At 58.5% G+C, this 14,631-nt stretch overlaps 1 protein-coding gene across 2 annotated transcripts in view; it reads right to left on the bottom strand.

The window, feature by feature from the left end:
* Positions 1-2,724: 2,724 nt before the first annotated feature.
* Positions 2,725-14,631, bottom strand: part of KIAA0513 (KIAA0513 ortholog) — a 52,641-nt gene continuing 40,734 nt past the window's right edge. The window contains exons 9-13 of one of the 2 annotated variants that reach the window (XM_057493142.1): positions 13,877-13,954; positions 12,629-12,658; positions 9,602-9,682; positions 9,041-9,135; positions 2,725-8,000 (exon numbers count right to left, since the gene is read on the bottom strand). In XM_057493142.1, the coding sequence (XP_057349125.1) occupies positions 7,951-8,000; positions 9,041-9,135; positions 9,602-9,682; positions 12,629-12,658; positions 13,877-13,954 (334 nt within the window). In that variant the 3' untranslated portion in view covers positions 2,725-7,950. The remainder of the gene's footprint in view (positions 8,001-9,040; positions 9,136-9,601; positions 9,683-12,628; positions 12,659-13,876; positions 13,955-14,631) is intronic. The other variant, XM_057493143.1, reaches the window with a different exon arrangement.

The raw sequence follows: 14,631 nt of genomic DNA, 5'->3' as shown, positions 1-14,631 counted from the left end.
CAGCCGACTTGGCGTGGGGCCCACCCTATCCAGCATGACCTCACGCTAACTAATCACAGCTGTACAGACTATTCCCAAATACAGCTGCACTCCAGAGCCCTGGGGGCTGGGGGGACATGAGTCACCCCAGAACACACGGACGAGATGTGCCAGCATGAGATCATTGCATGGTTTGTATCACCCACAGTGATTTGTACTACCCCAAATCCAGCTCTGTGGCACCTCCTCAGGGAAGCCCACCCTGATTCTACCATGAGGACACTCACTCCAAATGTAACTAAAACATTTTTCCTACATAATTGACAAAATAACATCAGATTATATTGTATATAGACATTACCTCTTACACACTTATGCTAGAAACACTTATATGCATATGTTCCTGTGCATGCACACACACAAGTGTACCAATCCGACAGTTTCTGAAAAATGACCTTGCTCATTCATCTTGTGGTGTCTGGCACACAGTAAGCTGATGGTGTGAGGGGCCTCCCACCTTCCCTCTGGCCCCTGTGCACGAGGAGACCACCTGTCCCAATTCCAGGGTGGACAGCGGGCTGAGCCTTCCACGTTACCATGTCTTGGGAAGCGGCCCCAAACTTCAGAGCTTCTCTCTCTTCAGGCCTCCAGGAGGTGGGGTGGGCAGGGGCCGAGGGCTGCTGGCTTTCTGGTCCCTCTGAGCCTTGGGTCAGACTTCGTTGCTCCCCACGTGTCCCTTGCTGTGTCTCTCCTGGTCGCCTGGGGCAACCCCCCTCATCACGTCCTGGGGCAGTCTGAGCAGGTTCTGTGCAGGAGGGAAGAGAATACTTCCTGGGGCATTAACAAGTGACTTCAGGAGTAGGAGCCTTGTCCCAAGCGTGGGAAGAGGGGTTTGGGAGTGGTTCTGGCGAGAGCCTGGGGTGCTGCGGCCGGACGAGGTCAGAGGGCAGTGAGGGGAAGAAGCCGCCACTCGCCGTGTTCCAGGAGCTTTGATACAACTTAAAAGGAAAATTAAAAAACTTAATGGTTTACATTACTTTTATATTTAGGGTTGTGAAATTCTTAAAATTATTTTTATTTATTTATTTATTTATTTATTATTTTGGTATCGTGAATCTACAATTACATGAAGAACATTACGTTTCCTAGGCTCCCCCCTTCACCAAGTCCCCCCCATGTACCCCTTCACAGTCACTGTCCATCAGCATAGTAAGATGCTGTAGAATCACTACTTCTCTGTGTTGCACAGCCTGCCCCGTACCCCCCCCAATATTATACATGCTAATCGTGATGTCCCCTTTCTTTTTCCTGCCCTTATCCCTCCCTTCCCTCCCCTCCTCCCCAGTCCCTTTCCCTTTGGTAACTATTAGTCCATTCTTGGGTTCCGTGATTCTGCTGCTGTTTTGTTGCTTCAGTTTTTCTTTGCTCTTATACTCCACAGATGAGTGAAATCATTTGGTACTTATTTTTCTCCGCCTGGCTTATTTCACTGAGCATAATATTAGGGTTATGAATTTGAATAATGCTTTTTAAATGTACTGCTCTAAAATTTAGACAAGTTTCATCCTTTTTCTTTTTCTCTTTACCGGGTAGGAACCTTCCTGCAGCTACACGTTCGCAGGCTGACTCCCTCTTTGGGAAAAGGAGGGACTAGCCTGGACTGGGATGCACGGGCCTGCCCTTTGCAAAGCACGTGTGCACCGCCCCTGACTTTTGTGGGAACTGTGTGGGTGGGACAGGTGACATTTCCCTTCCCATTTCACAGGTGAAGAAACCGAGGCTCAAAGAACGATGGGGCAGAAGACTTACTTAGTAGGTTAGTGGGGAGGTGGAACAGGGGTCCCTACTGCCTTCAGAGGGGTCCTCCCCCTCCTGGGAGCTGCCTGCATATCTACCTGTTGCTGGTCAAAAAGCACCAGAGGAAAAGTCCACTGTGACAGTCGGGCTGGCAGCATCCACCACCCAGGCCAGCCCCCGACATCTGGCTAAAAGGCGGTGGTGGTTTCCACACTGGGCGGGAGACCCAGGAACCTGGCCATCAGGCCCCCACCCACCAAGCCACAGGGAGCTGACCCCACCTATCTCAGGTGGCCAGTGGCTGGTGGGGCATCCTGGGAGCCTGTCCCGGGGACCCTTGGGCCAAGCCCACAGCTGTTTGGTGGCCCGTGGGTACAGAGAACTCTCCTCAGGCCCTGTACTGCTCCTCAGCCTTGCCTCCCCATCTGTCTAGGCGGAGAGTTAGGACGCACGCCCTGACTTACAATCAGAGACCAAACATGTCGCAAAATGCGTCTGCTGAGCCAGGTTGGCAAGGACTGATAAAGACGTCCCATTTGTGTCATAGAGGAGCTGGGACCAGCGTCCACTCACAGATCCCCCCAGGCTCCCAAACGCAAGAGACGAGGCAGCCTGGGCAAGAAGCAATGGTCAGGGTTCCAGCTGGAAGGCACTGGCCACGTCCTGGAGGCCTGGGCTCGGATCCAGGGCAGGGCGCGGCCGCTGCGTGCACTCACCTGCCCAGGGGCCTCGGCCACCCCGCGGCTCTGCAGCATTCGGGGGACAGCCCCCTTTCCAGCGTTTCCCATGAGCCACACTCACGTGTGGACAGAACTCACCCAGCCTAAATGGGGAGGGCAACGTGACACCAGAAAAAAACGCTGTTTCTTCAAAGTCACTGGTGTCACTGAGAACACTAGATTCCATCAGAGGCGCTCGTGGATATGTGAGAACAAAGATTAGGCAGACTGACTTTTAGAAGATAATTTATTTCAGTTCCCACCTTCTGACAATCTGAGGTGCAACACATAGGCATATTTTTTTTTTCTTCACAGGAAACAGCTTTGATTTTAGCACTGTTCTGAGATCTTCAACCTTGAAACTTTCTCAACCTTAAAATATAGTTGGTAGGACATCAAACACACAAAAAATGGGACGCAAATTGCATAACAGTAACACGTAAAATGCCTGCGTCACTGAGTTCTACTTTTGGGTGAAAAGGCGATGTTGGGATGTGGCAAGTTTAGAGACCAACGGGGTGAAAGAAGAGACGGGGATGCACATGCGTAAGCTGTCGCTGAGGCCCCGGGGGAAGCCACGGTTCTTAACAAAGGCGCAGACTGACCGTATTTAAACATGTTTCCGTCTTTTAAGAGGCTCTATGCCTGCTTGAGTTTCTAGCATTTCAAATGTCTTTCTCAAGGTGTCCACGGGAAGGAGCAGCCCCAGGCTCGCTCTGGACCTCATGGCAGGGGAACCAGGCCAAGCTGCCCCGAGCTCAGCAAGGAGGCTGGGACTCATCTGTCCAGAGCGCCCGTGGGAATGGCCCCTGCTGGGCACGTTCCCTTTTCATGCACGTCCTGGGAGACCAAGGACGAAGCAGGCACAGCCCCCACGTCTTGGGCTGGATCAGGGGGCCATCGGAAGGAGTCCTCTTCCTGGCTCAAGGGCAAGCCCACCACGGGGGGCTCTGGGAAGCTGTGGGAGGCAGGGGCTCTGGCCTGACCTGGCCTTGTCAAAGCCTGGCGTCTGCAGGAGAAGCCGGGACCTGAGCTCCCCTCCAGCTGCACAGACGTCCTGTGGGAGGCGTGTGCGTGGAGATGAAGGGAAGATGGTCAAAGTCAGACTGTCCTGACTCCCTCGGGGAGGTGATGAGTTTTCCCTTTCCCACGGTAACCAGGAACCTGCCCCACACGCATCTCAGGGACGCACGACTCCCCCAGACACAGTGAGGGGTGGGGATCTACTCCCAAGTTCTGGCCGGCCCGGGGAACGCAGGCCAGTGCCAGGTTACCCAGGGAACAGAGCAGGCCAGCCCCACGAGGCGTTTCAGTCCCTCCTGAGCAGCAGACCCAGAGGCCCAGGGACAGGGAGGGAGCTGGAGGTGCGGGAGGCCACGCCGAGCGCAGCCTTAGTACCGAGGGCGGTCACCGGAAGCGAACGATCGGGAAATGATGCATCCACTCGCTGTCTGGAGGACCAACGCGTTGCTGCTCTTGGCCCCATAGTGACAAGGCGGTACCGGGACAGACGCAGGGCCTGTGGGGCTTAGGTAAGCCCCTGCTCTGTCCAGGGTCTGAACACTGCACATCAGTCAATCAGGGGCACTTCTAGCCGACACAATTCCCCTTTACAGTGAAACTCAGCTGAAAGCTTTTCGATTGAAATTCATCCCCGAGAACCATAAAAAGGAGTAAGTGACTTACAGGCAACCTGGAGGGACAGCTGAAGACGTGAGAGCAACGCTTCAGGAGAACTAAGAGGCTGGGGGTGGGGCAGTGAGAACCACCCCCGGAGTTGAGGGGCGGGGGGACCCCCACCCAGCAGCCCCATCAGGGTTGAGGAACAGGAGAGAGCCCGGGACCCCGGTGGGGCAGGAGGAGGTGCTCCACTCCTCTCCCCGAGGCCGGGCTAGCCCCTGCCCCCTCCCTCTGGACGAGGGACCCTTTTCCCCAGGCGCCCCACTGTTCTGGGCGAAGGACCCTCCCCCGACTGCCCACTGGTCTAGAGTTTTGGACAATTTGGTAATTGAGCTGATCTGACCACACGAGTCTACCTGGACGCTCCCTAATGAAAGGGCTGCCTGAGGAGGCTCGATGGCCTGGCTCACAGCCCCGGGGTCTGGTTACACTCCCCCGGCAGGATGAAACCTCTCGCTCATGCCTGTGTGCAAGGGGCTCTGCTTCCTACACCTGGGGTCTGGACACCACGTGTGACAAGGTGACCCACGCACAACAGTCCATGGAACAGCAACCCTCAAGGCTGCCAGCTGCTCTCTGTGGGGACGGCTCCACAGTCTAGCTGGGCGTGGAGCAGCGGGGCCCACTGGTCGCCGCTCCCGGGAGGGGGGCTCTGTCCTGAGCTCCACTGGGGCTCCCCGGCCGGCCTGAGCATCCCGGGTCCTCACTGTGGGCAGAGCTCAGGGACTGCCCTTTTTCTCAGTCCACCTTTTGGTAACTTCAGAGTTTCTTAGCCTCCTTTTTTCTTTTGGCAATAGGAAAATCATCGTTCACTCCACTACACTGTACAACTCACTCAGAGCAGCAGCATTCAGTCCTCCTGCCTTTGGTTAGAGGCACACACACATGCGCGTGCAGCGGACGTGATCTGAATATTAACATGGCCCCTCTCAACATCTACTAATACTGCTAAAATTATAACAAAGCCTAAAACATACAAAGCTGCATCTCAACATCGCCCTGTTTTCGGAGGAAGCTTTTCAGAGAAGCCACTGTCTCTTGCTCATTGTGATTCACACGGTCCCCGGAGGCTGGCCAGCCAGAGCCTGCAGAGCCCCTACCTGCTAACAGCAGGCCTCCAAAGCCCACCTCTGGATACTCGGTGCTGGGACTGGAGGCTGTCCTCGGACCCCATCGCAGGCCTCGTGCCAGAGTCTAAGGGCCCTGTATTCTCAGATGGGCTCTCGGGGCTTCTGCAGCAAAGAGCCCCATTGTGTACACCGGACACCTCCCCGTGCGAGCACCTCTGAGCGCGTGTCCTGTGTCTGCTCACCACCGGAGGCCCCCACATGTCCGCTCTGCCCCAGCCCGGAGGGGAGAGGGGGTGCTACAGGGAGAGGAAACCTCAGGGAGGCAAACTACCAGCCTTCCTCCAGGGGCTCAGTGCCCCTCCAGGTGCCGCTGGCCGGGTCCCTCCAGCACGAACCACCAGATGCAGAGTGGCCTGGGCCACTGCGGCATCCAGCCACCACTCGGGGTGCGCGGGGGCAGCCTCTGGTGCCCCCCGTGCGGCTCTGCAGGACAGGCAGCCTGCCTGGGGTCAGTTTTCTCCCCTCCTGGGAGCCAGACGGATAAATGTGAGGAGCAGGCGGGCCAACCCAAAGCCACCTCTACTCCACCTTCACCTCTAATTCAAGTGGCCTATGGGAGAAAAATATTTCAAGATCACTTTTGAAGTTAAAGTGCTTGGAAAAGCCCAACGAAGTCAAAGCCGTTTCCTTCCAAAGGCTGGGTGGCCCTGCCTGTGCCCCCACCCCAGGGGACAGTGCTGCCTCCCCTTCCAGAGCCCTGGAGGGCCTCAGAATCCACTTCTCTTCCTCCAGGAAGCAGACCGAATCAAACTTCTATACAAACACCTTATATACACACAGGTAAGTCTTCTGGGCACCTCAGAATAAAGTCTTGATGCACTTCAACTAACCACTGGGGGCTGACTAGCCAAGCCACGGAGGACACAGAGGGGCCTGGACAATGCGAGCTGGGGTGCTGACCTCAGAGAGGGAAGCTGGTTTCAGGGGGGGAGGTGCTGTCCGAAGGAGGCACTAGGGAGGGGCCCCCACACCTGTTAACCCGAAACGCATTCTGCGGAGACATGCACGGTCGCTGGGCCCAGCGGCAGCCTCCAGGCCCCTGAGCTGCCCCCGCATGTGACAAACTGGCCACACGGCTGGGCTTTCTTTAGTGCCACCGCCAGCCAGGCTGGCATCACACGCCCGCACGCACACTCCGTGCTCCTGTGGGCGGGCCTTTCACCGCAGCAAGCTCAGGTCCCGCATCTCCTCTCATGAGCACCAAGACGAGCCTTCTGGAGCTTAGCCCATGGACTTCCCAGCGAAGTGCCCCACGAGGGGAGCCCCGCAAGCCCTGGCTGGATGCATGACTCTCAGGCACGTATTTGTAAGTGCTCAAGAGGAGACAGGAACCTGACGCGGCTAGAGCTGGCGGGGAGAGAGGGAAAGGGTGGGGGCGCGGGAGAAAGCAGAGGCCCCCGGGCCCACTCCAGGGTCAGCGCCCTAAAGCGACCTGCGGAGACGAGGGAAGGGGGCTGACGGGAAACAGCCACACAGTGGAGCTGGCATGCTGGAGGTTCCTGGTCTGCCCGCAGTCCTCTGGGCCTGGTAAGTGCCTGGTACCAAACCTGGGAGAAGAACCGCGGTTCCCAGGCCTGGACAAGACGAAGGGGTACCTGTGGTCTGCAGGGGGGAGGTCGATCACCTGGGCCCAGGAAGGTGTGGGCACCCACTGCTCCGAGGCCACTCTGCCAACGAGCCTCACCAACTGCCACCGGAAGCCGCCCCTGCCCGGCTGCCCATAAAACTGGCACTTTCTCATTTGAAGTATACGGCGGCCCTGTCTGCTTTCCAAAAGGGTGGCTGTCCTGCAGCTCCTGAGGGAACTCCTCTGTGCCTCCTTGCGGGGCAGACAGCCCCGAGGTCCTCCAGGGCCCCAAGTGGCAGAATGTTCTCTGCTCCAGAGGGAAGCTGTCAGCGGACCAGGAACATTCCGGACGCCTGACCCAGCCACCTGGGTGCTGGTGACGCCTGTACAAGGCTCAGACCCTGCGCCGCCTCCAGGATGCCCACAGCCCCCGGGGGCTGGGCCCCCTGCAGCCAGCAAGAGTGCAGTTCTCGCCCCCTCCCTAAAACAGGACATGTCTCTCACCTCAAGGTTCCTGTGGCCCCAGTTCCCAACACATGGAGGGGGACCCAGGGAAGGGCCGGCACCAGCCAGGGACTGACATGGAGGCCCACCGCCCTGCTGCAGGAGCCCCAGCTGCGAAAGCACCCATCCCCCACCTGAAGAGGAGGGCCCCCCAGACTGTCGGCCATGACAGCCCCATGTCACTGCCCTTACCAGAATCCCATGCCCACCCCCCGCTCCAGGAGGCTGCAGTGAGCACCGCCCTCGGCCTGGCCTTGCCCTGGTGTCCTCCTCTGCCCTCTCAGTCCATGTCACAGGCCGGACACTCAGGGGTGTGGACAGTCACCTCGGTCTTAGCCATGTAATCCCAGGGACACTTCGCCACATGGGTGGGGGAGCAGACACAGGCAGAGGGAGGCAGGGACGACAGGCAACCGGGTTCTTCTAACCGCTAGTTCTAGGGCAGTGTGGAGCGGCTCTGGGTGCTGCCGATGTCATGCAGGGTCATCAGGTGGGGTGACAGCCGGTTGCTGGCTCGGGAGAGCGGCGTGCACCCCAGTCCTCCTGGGGAGTGCCTTGGGTGACCTCCCACGGCCTACTCAATGGCCATCTGCTCAATGTGGTCGCTCAGCAGCTTGTATTGCTCTGGAAGAGGAAACAACATTATTTCTGGGGGGACATACTGTGACAAAGGCAGTCCTGCTCTTCTCGTTTGGGCACTGACAGAACAGGGCTCCCCAGGAGTGGTGAGTGGAGCCTTCTGAAGGCGGGCGGTGACAGAGCCCTGGTCCGCCGGTGGGCTGCATGTCAGGCACAAACATGCTTGGGCTCCTTGGAACCAGGTGCATCTTCTTGTGGAAATGGTGCTGCAGGGGCGGCCGTGGGTCCCCCAGGAAGCCTAGGGGAGGCACGGTGGGGGCAGATGAACCACGTCACAGGAGCCAGGCCTTGGTCCTGGAGATCACGCAGGGCCACATGGCAGGTGAAGGACAGTGTCCTTGCCTTTTGCTGGCATGTGGGGCGGGTGGCGACACTCTGAGATTGTCCAGGGAGCCACTAACCTTCTCCTGCCTCCTGAGGCCCCTCCTCTGGGCCCCCTTTAATTCTGTGCAGGATGGAGGTTTTTTTGTTTTTGTTTTTTTTAAGAATATTGGTCAATCCAAACATATGTCTAAGCCAAAGGCTTTTTAGGACCCAAGGAAGAGCTATTTTGGGGCAAACGGATGATATGTACGGGCTGGCTCTAGTAACACATCAGGGGAGCCGATGCCAGTTACAAGTTGACATTCTAGAAAAACCTCCAGATCGCTTCTCTAGCTCCCCTCCCGCCTGCCCCATGTACAGAAACAAAGGTGGGCCGGGTGGTGGCCATTGAGAAGCAGGGGCAACTTGCCATTAGAGGTTGACTAATTTCAAGGTCAAAGTCAGCACCAAGTTACAGCTTTAGGTCTGCCCTGTTTGTAAACACTGAGCTGCAAGCTGCCCCCAGCCCACGCCTGGCAGAAAGGGATTTCCGAATGGAATGAGAAGTGCCCGGGCATTCAAGTAGGTGGGAAGGGAGGAGGGGCGAGCGACCAGAGAGCTGTCACGTTTCTAATTAGAGTAGGGACAGTCCTTCCAGGGGGCGGGAAATTCTCGGACACAGAGCCCTCGTTCCTAAAGGCCCACCCCTGGGTGCTCCTCACCTTCGTCCAGGTTGCCGATCACCGCCTGCTTCTTCAGAAAGTCACTGCACAGCTTCTTGTTCAGTCCAAACGCCAGCATGTTGTGAGTGAAGGTGCTGGAAGGAAAGACAGCCATGAGCCACGCCTCCCCTGCACCCCTGGGGAAAGGGGCCCCACGCCTGTTCCTGCTGGAGGCTCAGCTCCTCACCTGCCTGTTAGAAAAGTAAAATAAACTGTGCCCTCAGCGGCCAGCCAGCACCTCAGTGTGAACCTGCCCGCTGCCAGGCATGGTGTTAGGAGGCGGGTTAATTAGGAACCGGAATGCAGGCCGGCTGTAGTCACGCGTATGCTCCCAGAGGCACAGACGAGGCCCTCGCCAAGCCCCCGCGGGAGGCTCTCCTCCAGCAGCCCCCTCTCTCCGAGTCCAGGCGTCTGTCTCGGGGCCTCCCCCTGCCCTGCTTTCCCATCCGCGGGTGACTCGGTATGGGGATCAGGGCCTTCTGGCCTGGCAGAGGCAGGGGCCTGGCATGTGCCCACCGCCTTCCAGCCCACGAGGGGCGGGGCAGGTGGACTGGCTCTCACCCCAGCTGCCCAAAGGTGATGTTCTCATTGAACCGCAGGCTGTCGCTCCGCTCCTCCGGAGTCATGTGGCACCACTTCTCCCTGCGGGCAGAGGAGGTGACAGAGAGGGCCTCAGAGTGCGGGCGCGGCCCCCGCCACGCACCCCTCGCCTGCTCTCATCTATAGGTGCTGCCTCGCGGGCACAGAGAGGGCAACTCCAGGGGAGAGCTGTTTGCTCTGCTTCACACAGCACCTGCCCAAGGGGCCCAACATACAAACTCATTTACCCACCCTTCCTGAAATGAAGTGATCCCAAGCTCAGAAGCTCTCTACTGACCCGGAGATGCTGTGTGCTTAGTGGTGACCCAGAACATTCTCTGGGAGACAAGAACGCCATGCCCCGTATCCTTCTCCGGGGTTCCAGGATGGGAGGTCATGGTCCTGTCTCACGGGCAGAGGGACCAGCAGACAGGGAAGGGTCCTGCCAGCATCCTGGGGGTGGTGGTTGTCCCGTAGGGGTGGGCGCCGTGAGCCCCACACCAAGGCTCCCAGACTGGTGCTGCATCTCCAGGCCTCACTGGCTTTGTGGGGGGTCTGCCCAGTTGGGCCAACCGCAGGGGGCAGTGTCTACAGGCCCTCAAGGCCAGGAGGCCCAGTGAACGGGGGAGGGTGGAAGTGCTCTGACAGCCATGCTGTCCTGCCAGGTGGCGTCTCGGCTCTGCTGAGTAATTTTCTTCCCCTTCCTCACAGCCAAGCTTACACTCCATGCGCCTCCCAAGAGCACATGGACAAGACTCGTGCTCACCCCGTGACCCCAAGCACAAAGCCTCTAACAATTCGCAGAAACCCAGTGAGAAAGCACTTTGGTCTATGTGTGGCTTCACGGTGAGACTGTGGAGAAGGAATCTGTCAGCCCCTGTGCAGAAACCCCGGGCAGCAGGGGGCCTGGGTGGGGGGGTAACTCCATCCCCGAGTGAAAGCTGTCCCCACCGGCTGTCTCCTCCTCACGGCAGGGCGCCCTCGTCCCACGGGGACCTGCGCGGACGCAGCCCCCGCCCTCTCCACGTCTGTCCAGGCAGAGGGCGGCCTGTGGAGCAGATGCACACGCTGAGGAGCTCCCTGTGCCTGTTCCCCGTGGGAACTAAACTCCGGGTGGCGAGTCTGACCAGGACAAGGTCAAGAGGAAGATCAAAGAGAAGGGAGAGAAGAGAGGCATGAGGGCGAGCAGTCAGGATGACGGAGAAGCTGAAGGAGGAGCAACACACCCAAGAACAGCAGCTCCCGCTCCCTCCGGGCCCGGGGCCCACGGCAGAGGTGACAGGACACCCACCAGGACACGCAGAACGTGCTTTCGGGTACCGTGCGAATCCTGTCCCGTTCTCTCCCACCTCCTGCCCCCGGGGGCCACCGCGGAGGTGGTCCAGGCACAGAAATCCCGACCCCCAGGCCCGCTGTGCACCGCTGTGTGGGTCGTGGGCTCCCGCAGAGGGATGCCATGTGCCACACAGCAGCCCAGACCCCCCCTGCTCCTGACCCGACAAGGGGGGGCCCCCCTGGGGGGCCCCCCCGATCCTTTGTGCTGCGGCAGGACTAAAATTGGGACATTTAACCTGACGTCTGAAGAAAGAGGTAGAAGGACATTAGCGATAAGTGCACCAGGTGACGCCTATGATCAGATCACTTCCTTAGGACTGCTTTCAACACCCAATCCCGGTCAGGTCTAAGAACACAGGGCAGAAAGTGTGTTTAAATCGCCACAGTGGGAATTTGGATGAAACCAACAGCTTGCAGAACAGGAAGCCTTCCGAAATGGGCACATTTCTGCCTCTGAGAACAGAGGCTGCTAATAGCATTGTCAGCAGTTTACTGGAGAGAATAATGTTGGGGTCACAGGTTGCCCAGGGACCTAGCCAGCCCTCCGGCCCTCAATCTCAAAGCTGCACCTGCCCTCTTCTGGGGGAGGCCGAGGGCATGAGGGGCTGTCCTGGGAGCAGGCTGGAGACATGCACGGTCAGACCACGGTCACGCTCCGGGTGAGGAGGCCCAGAGGCTGGCTTCCCCCGCTGGCTCAGCACTGACTGGCTTGGAGGAGGCCATGAGGCTCCAGCCCTCTCACGCCTTGGCTGCAGGGCTAAGAGGCCTCGCTCCAGGAAGACTGGTTCATCGCCCCCACCCAGACTGTGGGAGCTTGAGGGCTTTTTATTGAAGGAGGTGTCCGTTAGGCCTAGATGCTCCTTTTAAAGCCATAAACAACTGTGTAAGAAACAAGCTTTCTCATTAAACAATAAGTACTAAACATATATCCCTGATTAAAGGAAGTATGCTTGGGGAAACTTCCACTGGAAAAAATCATTGCATAGGAACTATATTTTGAAGAGGCAGCCCTTCAACTCTAAAAATACATCACAACAGGTATCTAACAAATACAGAGTTCAAGCAATTACAGTCAGACCCCAGGGTGGGCTCACAGCTAACAGCCCTGTCCTGGCCTGGGCCTTCCTCTCCAGAGGACCGTTGGCCACACACAGCTCCACATCCCACAGGGCCCGGCGGGCCTTTCTCCGGGACTGCCCCGACCTGTGCGGCCCGTGAGGTCGGCCAGACCCCGCCCACTCTGAGAGTGACCGCGGAGACCGATCCTCTGCACCCCCACAGCTTCTGAGCCCGGGGCTCCCTGCTGAGTGCGAAACACGCAACCTCGCTTGGTCTGCTCAGAAGGCACCCGCAGGCCAGAGGAGAGCTGGCCCGCTCCCATCAGAGCTGGCTTTCTGGGCCGCTGCTCTCTCCTCTCTGAACCTGCACTGGGCCTTCTGGGAGGTCTGGGTGCTGCCTGTGTCTCCTATTCCTGGGTGCCCTGTCCTTGGTCAGCTCCCCCATCACCAGCCTTCCCAGCGCTGGGCTGGCTTCCCGGGGACGCCCCCTCCACGGGCAGCCCCTGCTGGGCTCTGACCCCTGCGGCGGCAGCCAGAGCGTGCGACCCCCGCCCTGAGGGGGTCCTGGCCGGGACACCCGGCGCGGTAACATGAACAGAGTCACGTGGACACACACCTCTTCTTCTCCTCCTCTCCAGCATCCCCTCTGGAGCGGCAGCAGAAACAGGTAAACAGAGGAACATGTCAAAGTCATGCAAGATATGTGGATGGAAAAAAGAGAACAAGCACAGAAGGTGGGTTATTACGGCAGAAACGGAGGACAGAGAGAGACAGGGTGTTCCAGGCAATGACTGCCTGGAGCCAGGGGGCAGAGCAGCAAGAGGAAACCCCAGTGGCCTGCCAGCACCTCAGCACTGCGCTCCTTCCCGCTTCCTGGCAGTGCACAGACTCCTCTCTGAGAACCCCTGGGGACAGTTTCAGCGTCTCTATCCCCACATGCTCCCTCTGCCTCCCCAGGAAATGGAGCCACAGCAACTTTTGGGGGTTTGAGGCAGGGCTTCTTGCCCCCATTAGGGTCAGCAGCCTCCTGAGAAAGAAAGACTTGAGGCTTCTGCAGCACCAGTGGACCAAAGGCCTCAAGAGCAGGCGTCTGCTCCCTCCCCTGCGGCAGAAAGGTGAAGGCGTCTCCCCAGTATTAGGGAAGGGGGGGATTCACTTTACTAACAAGGAGACGGTCAGAGACTTCAAAGTCCCATGACTGGAGGGGCTGCTGAGGGGCCCAGGACTGGGATAGCTGTGGACCTTCCCACCCGGCCGCTGGACACAGTGAGGGACAACCTCAGCTCCTTGTGGCCCGAGGAGAACGGAGCTCAGCCCCCGGGCATCAGTGCCGACCCCCCCGGGTCATGGAGTGGTTTGCAAAGGGGTGCTCTGAAGGGCAAGACTACCCTCAGGGGGCTGGAGAGCTCTGTTCAGGCTGCGGGCCAGAGCAGGAAGCTGACAGCCGCAACTGCATTTCCCCAGCCGTTAGCTCTCGAGGGCAGAGTCTGGGGTGCAGCCAGCCCTATGCCCCAGGGCCCTGTTGCAATGGTTTGTGCTCAGGATTCTGGGTCCTTAGGCAACTGGCAGAGTGGGGCTGAGGGGTTCTGATGGCTTCATTCAGCGGGAATTGGCTTTGAGGAGGATCAGGCCAAGTCATGCCAGAGCCCCAGGGCAGAAAGCGCTCATGCAAGCTCAGTACCACCCGCCCAGAGCTGTGCGCACCCAGGACCCTCCAGGCAGCTTGTGGGGCACGGGGCGAAGGCGCTGACGAGGCACAGATGCTCTGCCTCAGCACTCTTCTGCTCCCCGCTTTAGAAACAGGAAGACAGAGCCATTCCCTGGTCCTCTTCCCAGGCAAAGTGGGTCCGGACTTAGCTCCTACCTAGTCGTGGGAGACCGCTTTCTCCTCTCACAGTGGACAGCATCAAAAAAGGCGGCGTTCCAGAACCTCAGTGTGTGCCTGTGAAACAGAGACGCGCATAAGCTCTCTCCAGAAGGCGGGGCAGACAGGCCCGGCAGATGAAGAGGGAGAGTCCCCGTTGCCACTCAATGCTTCTAAAAAGCCTCGGAGGGGCAGAGCTGAGAAGGAAAATGAGCATGTGCCTTTATTCTACATCAGGAGTCCCTGGGGCCCCCAGCAACACATCCCCCCGGGATGAAAGAGCAAAGCACGGTGAGGGCAGGCACGAGGACGAGGGGGGACTGGCTGCATCCTGCATTCACCAGGCCAAAGCTGAAGTCCCACCTGCAGGATGCGGACGAAGGCCGTTTTCTGCTTCTCTGACTCCCATTAAGGAAGCAGGCGGTTTGGGAGACTGGCTTTCTAGAACAGGGTCTAGTAACTTGAATGGGGACCTGGAAGGAACAGGCCTCAGCACAGCAAATACATTCAGATGGACACACATGTAAGAAACAGTCTTGAAGACCAGGAGCCAGCAAGCTGTGGTGTGCAGGCCAAGCCCAGCCCTGCCTGTTCATGTACACCAAGTTCTAGGGGCGCACAGCCATGCCCACTCACTCACGCACTGTCTATGGCGGCTTCTGCACCACAACACAGCTGAGCGGTCGCCTACAAAGCCTCAAGTATCCCATCGCCTGGCCCCTCATGAAGGTTTGCTGTGCCCTGCGGCAGACGGC

The sequence above is a fragment of the Manis pentadactyla genome, chromosome 15 (assembly GCF_030020395.1).
Source record: "Manis pentadactyla isolate mManPen7 chromosome 15, mManPen7.hap1, whole genome shotgun sequence".
Taxonomy (NCBI): domain Eukaryota; kingdom Metazoa; phylum Chordata; class Mammalia; order Pholidota; family Manidae; genus Manis; species Manis pentadactyla.
Note: the sequence above shows the minus strand (reverse complement) of the source record. Positions and strands in the feature narration are given on the sequence as shown.